Below are 14,660 nucleotides of genomic sequence, written 5' to 3' on the forward strand. Positions count from 1 at the left end.
GGAGACAGACACCCTCTCTACTTTTAAGATTAGGCTTAAAACTTTCCTTTTTGCTAAAGCTTATAGTTAGGGCTGGATCAGGTGACCCTGAACCATCCCTTAGTTATGCTGCTATAGACTTAGACTGCTGGGGGGTTCCCATGATGCACTGAGTGTTTCTTTCTCTTTTTGCTCTGTATGCACCACTCTGCATTTAATCATTAGTGATTGATCTCTGCTCCCCTCCACAGCATGTCTTTTTCCCTCAGCCCCAACCAGTCCCAGCAGAAGACTGCCCCTCCCTGGGCCTGGTTCTGCTGGAGGTTTCTTCCTGTTAAAGGGGAGTTTTTCCTTCCCACTGTAGCCAAGTGCTTGCTCACAGGGGGTTGTTTTGACCGTTGGGGTTTTACGTAATTATTGTATGGCCTTGCCTTACAATATAAAGCGCCTTGGGGCAACTGTTTGTTGTGATTTGGCGCTATATAAATAAAATTGATTGAAATTGATGCTGGATCATGCACTGAGAAATGTGCCACATGGCCAAAATGTTGAAGTTGGTGTTCCCTCACAATACAAGTGATGCTCCTCATTTTAGTCTCTCTAATTGAACACTCATCTGATACAGTTTCTTTCCAGCAGTACCCATGAATCTTCCGAAGAGACCAAGTATCAGAGACATCCAGCCATCACCTCAGGTCACTGGTTAGCATCAACGTCTCTCAACCATACAGCCAAACAGGTAGCACCAGGACCTTAACATAGGGAGGGGTGTTATTTCAAAAAATTTGGAAATCTATAAATGTTTGCATGGAATATGGAAATATACACGGAATAAACCATAGCAGGATAAATTTGGGATCATTTGGTTCCAAAAACCCATATGGACGGAGCCAGTGAAGATATCGGGTTCAAAAATCGCCAAAAATATTGATGAAACTGTCATATCTTGAGAACCGCTGCACCTAGAGACTTGAAATTTGGCTCCAATGTTGCTTGACCCCAAGTTTATATTCAACTTCTATAGTAACAATAAGCCTATCTGGTGTTTTTCAAAGAGTAATTAACAAAAAAACTAATTTCAGTACTATCAATTGTAACAAACAAAATCTATGTAGTTTTTATTTCAGGAACATCAGTTGAGTAGAATCATCACATGTAAAGAATGACATGGCCACAATGAACTAATTATAAGCAACAGAGTGGTTTTCTACGTCAACATCACATATACAACACACGCGTTACTTGAAATTTTCAAACGCTCTGTCCATATGGGTTTTTGGAACCAAATAACCCAAAAATTATACTGTTATGGTTTATTCCATGTATATTTCCATATTCCATGCAAAAAGTTATATAAAAAATTTTGAAATAACACCCCTCCCCACTTAAAGACTTGAACCTTCATTCTCCTGCAAAGATAGTGGCATCACCAAACACCTCTGTTTACTGTAGCAACCTCATGACTCCATAAGCTCTTCCCAGGTGCATCTCCATCTCAAAGGCTGAGGACCCAGACACAAATGTCACTGCCAAGATAAATATCTCTACAAGTTCAACACTTTCACCATATTCAGATACACCTTCGATGGTTGAGCCCAGGAAGTCGTTAAAAGCCTGAATCTCTGTCTTCATCCAGGACAATCGCAAACCCAGAGACATTCAGATTCTTCACTCACCTTCTCAAATGCTGCAATCAGATTATCCATTGATTCTGCAAAGATCATAGCATCATCCACAAAATCAATGTCAGTAAACCTTTCCTCACCAACAACAACACAAGTCACTGCTTTCCACAACCCTACCCAACACCCAGTCCATGCAAATCAGTGTTGAAGCCAGACGACATCGCAGACTAATACCAGTTCTCACTGGGAGAAACTCAAGAGGCTCTGCCTCTAACTCCATACAGCACTAACGGTATCTCTGTATATAGCTGGCTATGATGTCCAGCAACTTCTTGGGGATCCCACAAATTAGGCTGCAAAGAAGCACTGCCAATATTCACACTGCATTCTATGAGCAGGACTAGAATGCAGTTGATGGTTGACTTCTTGGGCATGAACCCGCACTGTTCCGGTTGCTGATCAGCAAGTAGCTGGAACTGAATCCTACTAAGAATAATCCTTGCGAGCACTTCCCCGGCACAGAGAGCAGTGATTGCCCTGTAGTTGTTACAATCCATATGATGTATCCACTATTTTATCTAAATTTTTGCTGTGCAAGTTGGCAGTTTTTACATATGCAAGAGGTGCAAGTTTCCAGTTTATTATAAAAATAATGATACAAGTTTGTTTTAATATTAGCTTCCAGAGATAACAGTGTGGTTTGTGCTGACTGTAAGAAATTACACCTATAATAAAGCAAACACATATTTTTATACTTGATGTGAATATCGTGAATCATTTAAGACAGACACGGTAAATATCGCATCGCGTTTGAAACAACAAAGGAAGAGTTTTATACTCGTGCACGCAGGACGGGTTTAACGTGCGTGCGTGCGCGCGCGCTCCCGCTGTGCAGCGACAAGATGGACGTTGGTTCAGGTAAATGATTGTGAGAAATAAATCGTCTTAAAGGCTGCCGTCATGTAATCAGCTTAGTGAGGACTTGGTGTAGGACGTGTAACGTGTCATAATGACATAATGTGTTTTCCGGACGTTTGGTGACTGTAAAATAACGCGCAACCAGGACGTTGATGTGAATGAATAGGAAGCTAAGCTAACTAGTGTTAGCTGCGAGACGCAGTGTGACTTCGGACAAATGCCGGGTTTGTGTCGTTTAGCAGTCCCGTTTTAAACGAAATTGTGCACTATTAACTAATGTAAGAAAGTTGTCTGGTTTAAGTTAGTGCAGTAACAAACTTAATTATCTTGTGACGCTGTTGAATTACTGTGTTGCCGCTAACTATGCTTATTGCTAATGCTTATTTTTATCTGGATGTGCAGCAGTTTCTCATTGAATGTAAACGTTATGCGTCAACGTTTAATTTTCACACCTTGCTAGGTGTTTGCTCTTTTCTGTGGCATCCACTTGGTTACGAGATTTTTCTGCATGTCATAAAAGGTATGTTTATATGGACTCTAATAGTCAAATCTGGGAGCATGCGCTGTTGCTGTGCTTTGCCGCATCCACTACACCGTGGAACCGCCTTTTGGCCTGGACGGCAACCACTCAGGCAGACAACTGGCCCATCCCCGCATTTCTAAAATAACTATTTACCTGCTGCAGCCAGGTGAAGCATGGGTGTCTCCTTGGCATTTTCCAACCGGTAGGGTCTTCAAGACTGAGGCATCTGCGTGCTGGATCATGCAGAGAAATGCATCACATGGCCAAAATGTCAAAACTTGACACGCCCTCACAATGCAAGTGACACTCCTCATCTTAGTGTCCCTTAGTACTCGCTCATTTGATACAAAGTCATTCCAGCAGTACACAAGGATCTTCTTAAGAGACATGGTACCAAAGACATTTCAGTTGTCGCTGTAGGTCACTGATTAGTCTCACAACCATAGGTCAGGTAGCATCAGGACTCTAAAGACTTGGACCTTCGTTCTACCATCTTGTCCTCTCTCCAGAATGTCCCTGTTGATGGACATTTTACTTGTTTTGCACTTTACTCCACTCACTCAGTACTTCCTGTACTTTGAATGATGTTCTTGCTAAGTTGGAACCACAAAAGGTTTTAGACTTTTTATCACATTGGCTCTTAATCTTATGTAGTTTTATCTATGTAATTTAGCTATTTGCTTGCTTGTTATTCTTTATTTGTCTTTTTTGCCATGAAATAGCCATACATGCTGATTATAGCATTAATTTACAATCTTTCTACTTCTAATTTACAATCTTCTACTATTACGACTCCCCCATGCCAGTGCAATTTATAATGAAAAGGGACTACCTGATATTGAGCCTCTCTTTTGTTTGTACTCTGATTCACGGCTTTGCTACATATGGGGAGGTGATGGCTAAGTGATTAAAGCGGTGGCTTTTGACCAGAGGATCATTTGTTCAAATCCTCGTCGGAATGGAAAATCACTAAGGGCCCTTGGACAAGGCCCTTAATCCAATAGTCGTTCCTGGTGTGCACTTATGGACCTTGCATGGCAACACCCTGACATGGGTCTGTGTGAATGTGAGACATCACTGTAAAATGCTTTCTGCATGAAACCGCTATATTTAATTTAACTGTTATGTAACTAGGTTAGTCCCATTGAGATTGAGTTCTCTTTTACAAGGGAGACCTGGACAATTATCAAGTCTCAAATCCAGCTAACCTGCATGTTTTTAGAAGTGGGAGGAAGCCAGAGCACCTGGCGGGAACCTGTTGTGATTTGGCGCTATATAAATGAAAATAAATTGGAAAAAAAAAATTGAAATTGAAACCCAGGCAAACACAGGTAGAACATGCAAACTCCGCACGGAAGGACCCAGGTGTGAATCGATCCCTTGACCTTTTTGCTGTGAGACACCAGTACTAACCCCAAAGCCACCGTGCTGCTCCTATATAAATGCAGTCTGTTACCATGACACAACAGTGCAAAGCCACTTACCAGACTTGGGTGTGTGATACATTTATACAATGCACAGATTGACTAAACCATGTATTTGATGTTTTCATCTAATCAGACAAATACTACAATATAGGCTAACTTAGTGGGAAAACACAAACATGTGTGGCTAATATATATATATATATATATATATATATATATATATATATATATATATATATATATATATATATATATTAGAATGAAGGAATGTGAGAACCTAATAGTTTGTTTGTTCATTCATTTTCTGTACCCACTTACTCCAGTCAAGGGTCATGGGGGGCCGGAGCCTATCTCAGCAGTCAGCAGGGTACACCCTGTACAAGATGCTAGATTATTGCAGGGCCACATATGGACAGACAAGCTCCAATTTACCTAACCTGCACATCTTGGAAGTGGGAGGAAACTTGAGCACCTGGAGGGAACCCATGGAAACATGGGGAGAACATGCAAATTCCACACAGAAAGAACCAGGTGGAAAGCAATCCCACAACTGGCAGCACGGTTGCTTAGTGGTTAGCACTGGTGCTTCACAGCAAGAAGGTCGTGGGATCGATCCCCGGCCTTTCTGTGTGGAGTTTGCATGTTCTGCTTGTGTCTGCGTGCGTTTCCTCCGGGCATTCCGGTTTCCTCACACAATCAAAAATATGCATATTTTGTGTCGGCTCCTTTGTCTGCCCCTGATCAAGGCAGTGTCTACATCTGGAATTGGTCCCCGGGTGCCGGACCGTGGCTGCCCACTGCTCCTAGTGGTTAGATTGTGTCTAACAGTAATTAGGATGGGTTAAATGCAGAGGACAGATTTTGTTGTATGTATATATGTGCAGTCACAATAAAGGCTCTATTCTATAACCTTACTGTGAGGCAATAGTGCTAACCACTATTCCACCATGTCACCCCCTAATAGTTCATGTTTCAGAAATTTTTATCAAGATGTTAATGTAATGTTTTGTTTCCTAAATTAAAATTATACTCCTGTAGTTCATTTATTTGTAGGAGACAATTCAGTTCAGTTTATTTAATTTATATAGCACCAGATCACAACAAAGCTGTCTCAAGGTGCGTCACACAAGTAAGGTCTAACCTGACTAACCACTAGAGCAAGCACACAGGCGACAGTGGTAAGGAACCCCCCCCGCCCGATATGCAGGTGTGCAGGCTATCAAGTATTAACAGGAACCTGAATGAGCTAATCAGCTTGTGGCAGAACAGGGAGAGATGGAAACTGTGTAGGTTAGTGGTACTTGAGGACAGGTGTTGCAGACCGAACGGTCCGCCCCTAAAAATCGGTCCGCCTTATGCATCAGCACATGCATCATTTCGGACCACAGCAGCACGCCTGAGATGGAGTCTCTTCACCCAAAGAAATCAAATGGATGAATGGGATTATTAACCTTTAGATGATAAAGATAAAATCTCTTAAATCATTCTAAAGTCAGTTTTAAGCAGAAACGAGGCTGTTTTAAGCTTCAGATATGTCGCTGAGATAGATGACTGGAGTGCAGTTTGAAGCAGAAACGAGGTGTTAATCCGTGAATCACGTCATGAACCGTGTCATCGGGGGACCGATTATTTTTTTTTATTTTTTATTTTTTTTTTTTTTAGGGGGGCCGTTCGGTCGGCAACACCGGATTTGACAACCACTGCTCTAGTCCATTCCAGTATTAAAAACAAACAAATGTGTTGCAGTGTTGACTTTGCTTTCAAAACACTAACAATCATTTGACTCAAGTAACCACACCACAGTGTTAGGGGGGAAAAAAAACAAACATGAAAAGTGACATTTCAGCTACAGTTTGCTGGAAGGCATATGTAGACTCGAGCTTAGATTTGATGCCTTTTATTGTATGAAATTCCTTCTCCGTCAACTCCACCATGAAGAAGTGAGTGATGGTGCAACAGACAAAGTTGCCTATTAACAGTTTCTCAAGTTACAGCCGCAGAAGGCTGTAACTCCTTCAGACTTGTCATGGGTGTCATGGTTGCTTCCCTCACAAGTCTCCTTGTATGTTTAATAATACCACAATATCTGTGGACGTGTAATAGGTTGTCAGGCAGAAATTCTCAAAATTGTCAGCATTGTGTAAAAGCCCACACTTTATCTTGGAAGTATACAACTGTCAACATAATTTCAGTCTCCCTGCAAGTTAAATGTGGAATGTTGTTCGTTAACAGGCGTGAGAGTTCCTCGCAATTTCCGGCTGCTAGAAGAACTAGAAGAAGGGCAGAAAGGTGTGGGTGATGGAACAGTGAGCTGGGGTCTTGAGGATGACGAGGATATGACTTTAACACAATGGCGAGGGGTGATCCTCGGCCCTCCCAGGGTGAGTGGTGCAGTTTTTTTTTTTTTTTTTTTTTCCAACCACTCATTGCAGACAGATGGATCCTAATAATCTATTAATAGTCAGAATGATTGAGAATCTTAAATGCTTCTAAACTCGTCAGAATGAAATGGGTGGATATGATCAGAAGTCTGGTTTGCTCAGTCAATCTTCTTATAACCTGTCAAACAGGAAGATAATAGTGGCTGTTAGCCATGTAAACACTGGATCAGATTCTTTCCACAGGTGGAATATTCACATGAGGGAAAAGACAAAAGAGATTAAAAAAAGAAATGTTCGCTTGATTTGATGGCCAGAAATGAAGCAAACAAGTTGCTGTTCTGCAGTGTGCATGCAGCACCAGCCTCAGCAGAAGTAAAAAGCACACAGTGATGTGGTGTGATTCTGCTGTCCTCTTTAAGGTCAGAATCTCTCCTGGTGCATTTTGATTAGTGAAAATAGAATAGCACAAGTCCATTGTTAAAATAAAATGGCTGGAGGGGAGGTGGATGGACAACAGCATCTGTTTTGTGCACATGTCAAAATTACAAATCCAGGGCCCGTTTTCATAAAGCAATCTAATCTTTTTTTAGTCGACTAATCTTTTGATGTTTCAGGGCTCAAAATAGTACGTGCATGTGCTAGTTGGTGCACGTATTTTTATACTGCACTTGCACTGGTGCAAGTAACTTTATCCATGTTTTATCAACTATAAGCACCAGTAAAATGAACCAATAAAGGAATAAATAAGGAAAAAACAATTTCCAGTGTGTTGTCTTTGTCTTCCCTGCGTTTTATGACTCAGACACACAGAGCGAGTTGCTGTGCTCAATTTGTTGTTTGCACGCGCACATGTAAACAAAGAAAAGAAAAAAAAAAACTGGCTGGCTGCAGTTCCTCTCTCTCTCTCTCTTCCTCTCCCCCTCAAACCCTGTCATCATTGTGTTATAAACCAGTCACCATTTGTTTTTATTATACATCTGTGTAGTTAATAAAATTATCTTCATGGACGATTTGCGCGCACGTGAAAAACAAATGTGGTTGTCGCTGCAGTTCCTTTACGGAACCCGGGAGAGGTCACTTAAAGTGATATATATATATTTTTTTTTTTTTTTGTGGCCATGATCATTTGTGCGCACGTTTTCCTTTAATTGAGCCCACGAATTAATAAAACGTGCTCTCAAATAAGACGTGTGCACGTTTTCCTGGCTGTGATAATTCGTGCACATGTTTTCCTTTTAATTGAGCCCTCGAATTAATAAAACGTGCGCATGTTTTTCTTTAATTCAAAATGAAGTAAATTGTCATCCTCACGACGCTTCGACCTCAGCATCCTTTTTAATGTGCTTAAACTCCAGATGATGCCATGCTGGGCAGGTGGAGCTCTCTGTATGTCCTTGTGCGCCCAAACCATGATGATACACTCTGACCAGATCCATTTCTAATGGGGAAATGTATTACACTGTCTCCTGGTTTGTTGACTAATAGTCAACATTTATGTGCCAAGACAATATTGAGTGCACGTTTTTCAAATTGTGGCCACGTTTAAGTAGATCGTGCCCTTGTTTTACTCAAACGATGCTTAAAAACGAGCTCACAATATAATAAAACGAGCGCACAATATAATAAAACGTGCGCACATTTTCTCCACATGCTAAACATTTTGCGATGACACTTCCATGGCTCTGTAGTTCCTTGCTGTCTCTCCTCTGAAACTCTGTCATAATTGTGTTATAAACCAGTCACCATTTGTTTTATTATACATTTGTGTATAATAAGAAGACTTGAAACTTCAACTAGAATTAGCCAGAAGGTACATCTGAGATGTAAGCCTAGATTTGATGTTTTGGTAAAAGAAAACCCTCTTCTGTCCCACTTTATCATGAAGCTGTATAACCGGGGATACAAAATGCAAAACATGCACTATGCACAATTTCTCCAATCACAGCAACAGAAGCCTGTAACTTCTTCTGGGTTGTCTAGATATCTTGGTGGCGTTCCTCACTCTTCTCCTTCTTGCACAGTCACTCAGTTTTTGAGAACTGTCTACTCCACACAGATTTACCATAGAGTGCCATGCTATTTGTATTTCTTCATAACAGATGTAAATAAAGTTCACGACATATTTAGTGACTTGTCTGAAGAAAACTGGCAATTAAACTGACTATTTACAGGTATTATACCAAAGGGGCTGATTACTTATGCACCCATTATCTTGGCTTTTATATTTTTTACTTAATTTCTATCAATTTGTAGAGATTTACTTTCAGTTTGAGTCTAAGGAAGATAATTTTTGAGTTTTTTATATTCAGAAGCCTGTTTTACTTTTTGTATCTGAAATGCCATAAATAAATTAAAATGGGTGAAATACCAAGGGGCTGAAAACTTTTGCAAGCCACTGTATGTAGTAAACAGGAGCTTCCAGCAGTAAGCAGGGCGCACAAAGACAGAAATGCTGACTCATTGTTTGAGTTTGTGGTCGCCTTTGACGTTACCAGAAGCGATCATGGTGTTAAAACTCCAAATCAGCTTGTTAGTAGTTGCAAGTGTACCGAAGACAGTACTGAAAGTTATCAGTTAGCTGTAGCTTCTGATAACTTTTTGGGTGGTTTATCAGTTTAGCTTCAGAAAAGATAACTTTTTGGTTAGCTGTGCCCACCACTGCAGTAATGTTTCCTGTGGTATCATGATGCAGATTAATAAATAAATTGACACATTCAATATGAAGTCAGTGAGATGGGATGCAGTTGTGTTGCACTGTGAGATTTGGGCCGTCTTGGACTGTAAATTAAAACAACAAAAAAAAAAAAAAACAACTCAAACACCACACATAGTTGTCTCTTATTTTTTAGGCAGCATGCAAAATTACACACTTGATATCCAACAAAGTAACCTCAGTGTTCCTAAGTGAAAACCTTCTCTGAAATTTCCGGGCCAGTGGCCCCCTGCTTTTGTCTGATGACACATGGTACCAGGAAATGTCATATGCACTGTCATTGACACGTCTCAGTCATCAACATCCTCAGTGCAGTCAAGTTAAACTTTGACATTTTAGCTTACCTTATGAAACTAAGTGCTTTTGTTCCCCTTTTTCTGCCTTCACAGACAAATTATGAAAACAGGATGTACAGTCTGAAGGTTGAATGTGGGCCCGGTTACCCAGACACACCACCATGTGTTAGATTTGTGACAAAGATAAACTTGAATGGCGTCCACAACTCCAGCGGTTTGGTATGTAAATCTTCCTACCCAAAATTTCAAACTTTTGTTGCCTGCAGTGGTTTTTACATGGATAATTGTGTTAATATGGTTTGTGTACGATGTTCATAAATATATTTTGAGAATGAGGTCTATATTTGGCTAATGTTTTGCTTGTAAAGTCCAGCTAAAGTATGTCCAGGACCCATTGATATCCTTTTGTGGAGAATGTTTCAACCAAATTCATGTCTGTTCATGTCTGTATAAGACTGATCAATTCACACAAACAAGATCCTGTTCTAAGTGCTGAGAGTTGGTGTACAGAGAATAATGTATTTGTCCAGTCTTCATCTGATTGATTGATTTATTTTGGATTCCTACTGGTAGTTCAGTGTAGTGTAGTGTCGTGGAGTGTGGCTGACAGAGTGGGGTGGGTGCAGTTTTCGTGCCTACCTGAACAATGTGATCTGAGATCGGTTGTAGTTATGATGTGAGAACACAGGAAATATGTTGATGGCACACCAACATATTCTTGGAATGGTAGTAGCCAGTGCTTATTAAATTTAATGTTTGTGAATTGTGGGTTCTTTCAAAGGCAGCATGGTAGATTAGTGGTTAGCACGGTTGCCCCACAGCAAGAAGGTCATGGGATCGATTCCCACCTGTGGTCTTTCAGTGTTGAATTTGCATGTTCTCTTCTTGTTTATGTGGGTTCCCTGCAGGTGCTCCAGGTTCCTCCCACATCCAAAGACATGCAGGTTATTTGAATGGGAAACTTTAAATTGTCCGTAGGTGTGTGTTTGTGTGAATGTGTTTATTTGTCTATATGTGACCTTGTGACAGGCTGGCGTCCTGTCCAGGGTGCACCCCGCCTCACGCCCTATGACTGCTGGGATAGGCATCAACCCCTGTGACCCATGATTGGAGTAAGGGGTTGAAGATGAGTGAGTGAAAATTCTTTGGAAGGTCTCCCAGATGCTTCTTCATAGCTCCAGGTCATTGTAGGAGTCCTTCTCTTCAGTTCCTTTTACTCTGTGATGGATGTTCAAAGCTTCCCCCCAACTGTACTGTCATTGGTACATTACACATGACCACTCAAAATTGGATTTTTACCATATCTAGATTGTATCTACCTTAATTTTATTATTTATTTATTTTGCAATCTGGACAGCGAAAAACCACGAGATCTGATTTTTCCAAAGCAGATTCAAATTGCATATTAAGGTGGTTTGAAATGCAATTCAAATCACATTTTTGTAAATCAGTTTTAATTTGAATGTCATGGTCACTCAAATAGGATTTCAAAGTGTCCTCTGCGTCACTCGCACTGTGACACGAACAACAATAATGTAGTTCCTGAGAGACGGAAGTTGATTTGAGGCGCCATACCTGTGGGGGGGGGGGAGTAAAACAGTCCAAAAACAACAGAGTATGGTGGCACAACTGGGTATTCTCCTCCATTTCTGTCACTTCCTTGTATTTGAAAGAGAGTTGGCCCCGCTGCTCCACCTAACCATTTCAGACAGAAACACGCACAGGTCACTGTCATCCATGTTTTTCCTGGGTGTAGCCTGATTCCATAGCTATCAAAATGGATAAGAGTATGTTAGTGTAGATGCACAGATCAGATTTGGTCACTTGCTTTGTATGAAGTGGACAGTCAAATAGGGGAATCAGATTTGAATCAGATTTGCAATAAATCCAATTTGAACTGGCAGTGTAAACAAGGCTATAATGCCTTCATCCACATTACAGTGGCTACACTGGTTGAAATGTCTTTTGCTCTTTAACATTCTGCAGACTAGCTGCATAGACTAATATATACATCACCAGCATTCAGGTACAACTCACTTTATATCGGAGAGGGAGGACAGCACTTACCTTTTTTTTTTTTTTTTTTGTCTTGTTTTGTTTGTTTGTTTTTGGAAGAAAAAAAAAACACTGTCATGCCATTACCACCACTTTAGTCAATCACGCTACAACATTTTATACAAGCATCATTTTTGCTGTTAATGCAGACTGATAGCTAGCATATTCTGAATTTACCTCTTTTGGGAGTAACATTTTGAAAAAAATTAATGTGGAAGAAACCCAAATTGCAGAGATATAGACTTTCTCTGGATTAGTGTTAACATGGCCTCACTTCACCTGGGAGTAGATCTGTCCAATATCCTTGTTCTCTGAAGGCTGTAGTGTGGATGGAGAAAATGACCATTGTAAAACTTGTTTCATAATCAGGTTTAACAGCAGTTAACTCAGCTTCCTTCCTTGACAGCAAATCAATTTTTGATCATGTGTAATATTATGGTGTGTGTGTGCGCAGCCTGAAAAAAATTCTCCTGTTTGTTGGGGGGTGGGGTGGAGCAGGGGTTGTTGGTTGCTGAGATGCATGTAGAGTATTTTACTGTGTTATCAAATCTGTCCTGCAGGTTGATTTTCAAGCGGTGTCGGCACTGGCAAAGTGGCAGAACTCCTACAGTATTCGAATGGTGCTACAGGAGCTGAGAAGGCTGATGACCTTCAAAGAAAATATGAAGCTTCCTCAACCACCTGAGGGGCAAATCTACAACAACTGAGCCCATGCTGCTTCTTCCTTCAGCTCCCCCCCCAAAAAAAAAAATTATTCTGTTTGCTTTCATCCCACCCTCTTTCCATGTGACATCACAAATCAGTCTACAGCAACAGTGGCAGATACTTGCATACACACCCACACACTGAGTGTCCATTAATTATTTCCAGGCTGTCCCCCCGGTGTTCTCCACCACCGGAGTTTTGGGTGGACTCTATGTTATGAGGTAGGCGGAGTCTTAATTCCACATGTGATCATTTGAATACTGTACATCTTACTAATCTTTTATTTGTTAAAAATGCAGATTGTACAATAACATAAATAATCTTATGAGTGTTCCTTTTGTGTGTTGCCTTTTTGTAACATGGAAAACAGCTACTTTAAATTGTGCATAGTCCCGTGACTGTGTGGGAGCTGTTGGATGTAGTTTCCAAGGTTTACATATGAAACCCTGACTGATGTCTTATTTAAGTTCAGTTTTTAAGTATGTGCGTCTCCAGTATGTCAATTATTTTTTTTTTTTTTTTTTTTTTAAGTGTGCTTATGTTATGGGCTTGCAGAAAATAACCTTTATTTTTAGTTTTTGTGTTAGACATGAATGTGATAAGCTTATCAAGGTGCAGCTGTCACACTTGGTCTTTTCTACCACTGCTAAGTCCATATTGTTTTATTAAAAAAAACAAAAGTCCAAAGTGAAGACTGTAGTTATACCACTATATTTGACATTAGTATGCATAGTAGCATCATTTGCATATATCTACTGTCGGTCTTGCAGAAATTTCTCTTGGTCAGTGCTTGAAATCAGTTACCTCATTAAGTCCTGTGTAAAGTCAACAAGGATATTTGTACTGCTGTTTTTCTTTCTGCACTATAAACCTTAAATCATGCCTTTCCATGTGTCCTCTTAGATCCTTACGTGTTGGTGCTAATGTGTCCTGGTCAAACAATTATGCACAAAATGGTGATGAAAGTTTTGCAGAATCGTTTTGTGCATGTTTTCCCATTTCAACTAGTGATTCTTGTTGCAGGTTAGCACCACTCCTGAGTCTGCAATTACACTTGACATCCGACTGGATTAACGACAGTTACACATGCTGGTGCAGCATCTCTGCAAAGTCTGTGCAGGTTGTGTTCAAAATAAGTGTTTTGAAAAAAGTGAGTAAAGTGCAAAAGCCTTGATTTGTTTTTTTTTTTTTTGCATTGGGAACACAGTACATTCTATTCCACATCAAAACAGGAAAAATTTATTACTTTACAAAAAGTGAAGAAAAAGGAATACTAGGCTGTTCAAAAAAATAGTGTCTGCATTTTTCCTTCTGTGGCAAAACACCCTTATAGGTGGCCCTTACTTAAGGATGAAGGCAGCAAATGTACATGCTGGTTGTGCATTTCTGTGTGAAAGTCAGTAAAATGGGTCATTCTAGAAATTGTTCAGAAGAACTGTACGTTGATTAAAAAGTTGATTGGAGCAGGGAAAACATATAAAGAAGTGCACAAAATGATAAAATGATCTCAAATGCTTTAAAATGGCAACTGAAACCAGAAAGACGTGGAAGAAAATGGAAAACCCCCATTCAGATGGACTGAAGAACAGCCAGAATGGCAAAGACTCAGCCAATGATCAGCTTCAGGGTGATCAAAGAATGTCTAAAGTTACCTGTGAGTACTGTAACAATTAGAAGATGCCTAATCTATGGGCAAGAAGCCCCTCAAAGTCCCACTATTGAAAAACTGTGTTTTTGAGGTTACAATTTACCAAACAACATATTGATTGGCGCAAATAGAAACAATGCTACATTTTGTGGACTGATGAAAGGAATACTGTTCTTTTTGGGTCTAGGGGCTACAAACAGTTTCTCAGAACTGAATTCAAGCCACAGTACACTGAAGACAGTGAAGGGCGGTGGAGCAAGCATTATGATATGTGGATGTTTCTCATACTGTGGTGTCGGGCAGATTTATCACATACCAGGGATTATGGATCAGTTTGAATATATCAGAATACTTGAAGAGGTCATGCACTTGAAATTGGTGTTTCAACAA

The 14,660-nt window shown here is 40.3% G+C and overlaps 1 protein-coding gene across 2 annotated transcripts in view; it reads left to right on the forward strand.

Moving 5' to 3' along the window:
• Positions 1–13,510, forward strand: part of tmem189 (transmembrane protein 189) — a 52,782-nt gene extending 39,272 nt beyond the window's left edge. The window contains exons 1-4 of one of the 2 annotated variants that reach the window (XM_034173044.1): positions 2,725–2,746; positions 6,705–6,853; positions 9,956–10,081; positions 12,478–13,510. In XM_034173044.1, coding sequence (XP_034028935.1) covers positions 2,740–2,746; positions 6,705–6,853; positions 9,956–10,081; positions 12,478–12,624 — 429 coding nt within the window. In that variant the 5' untranslated portion in view covers positions 2,725–2,739 and the 3' untranslated portion in view covers positions 12,625–13,510. Of the gene's footprint in view, positions 1–2,724; positions 2,747–6,704; positions 6,854–9,955; positions 10,082–12,477 lie in introns of those variants that run through there. The other variant, XM_034173045.1, reaches the window with a different exon arrangement.
• The last annotated feature ends 1,150 nt before the right edge of the window (positions 13,511–14,660 follow it).

The sequence above is a fragment of the Thalassophryne amazonica genome, chromosome 6 (genome assembly GCF_902500255.1).
Source record: "Thalassophryne amazonica chromosome 6, fThaAma1.1, whole genome shotgun sequence".
NCBI lineage: Eukaryota > Metazoa > Chordata > Actinopteri > Batrachoidiformes > Batrachoididae > Thalassophryne > Thalassophryne amazonica.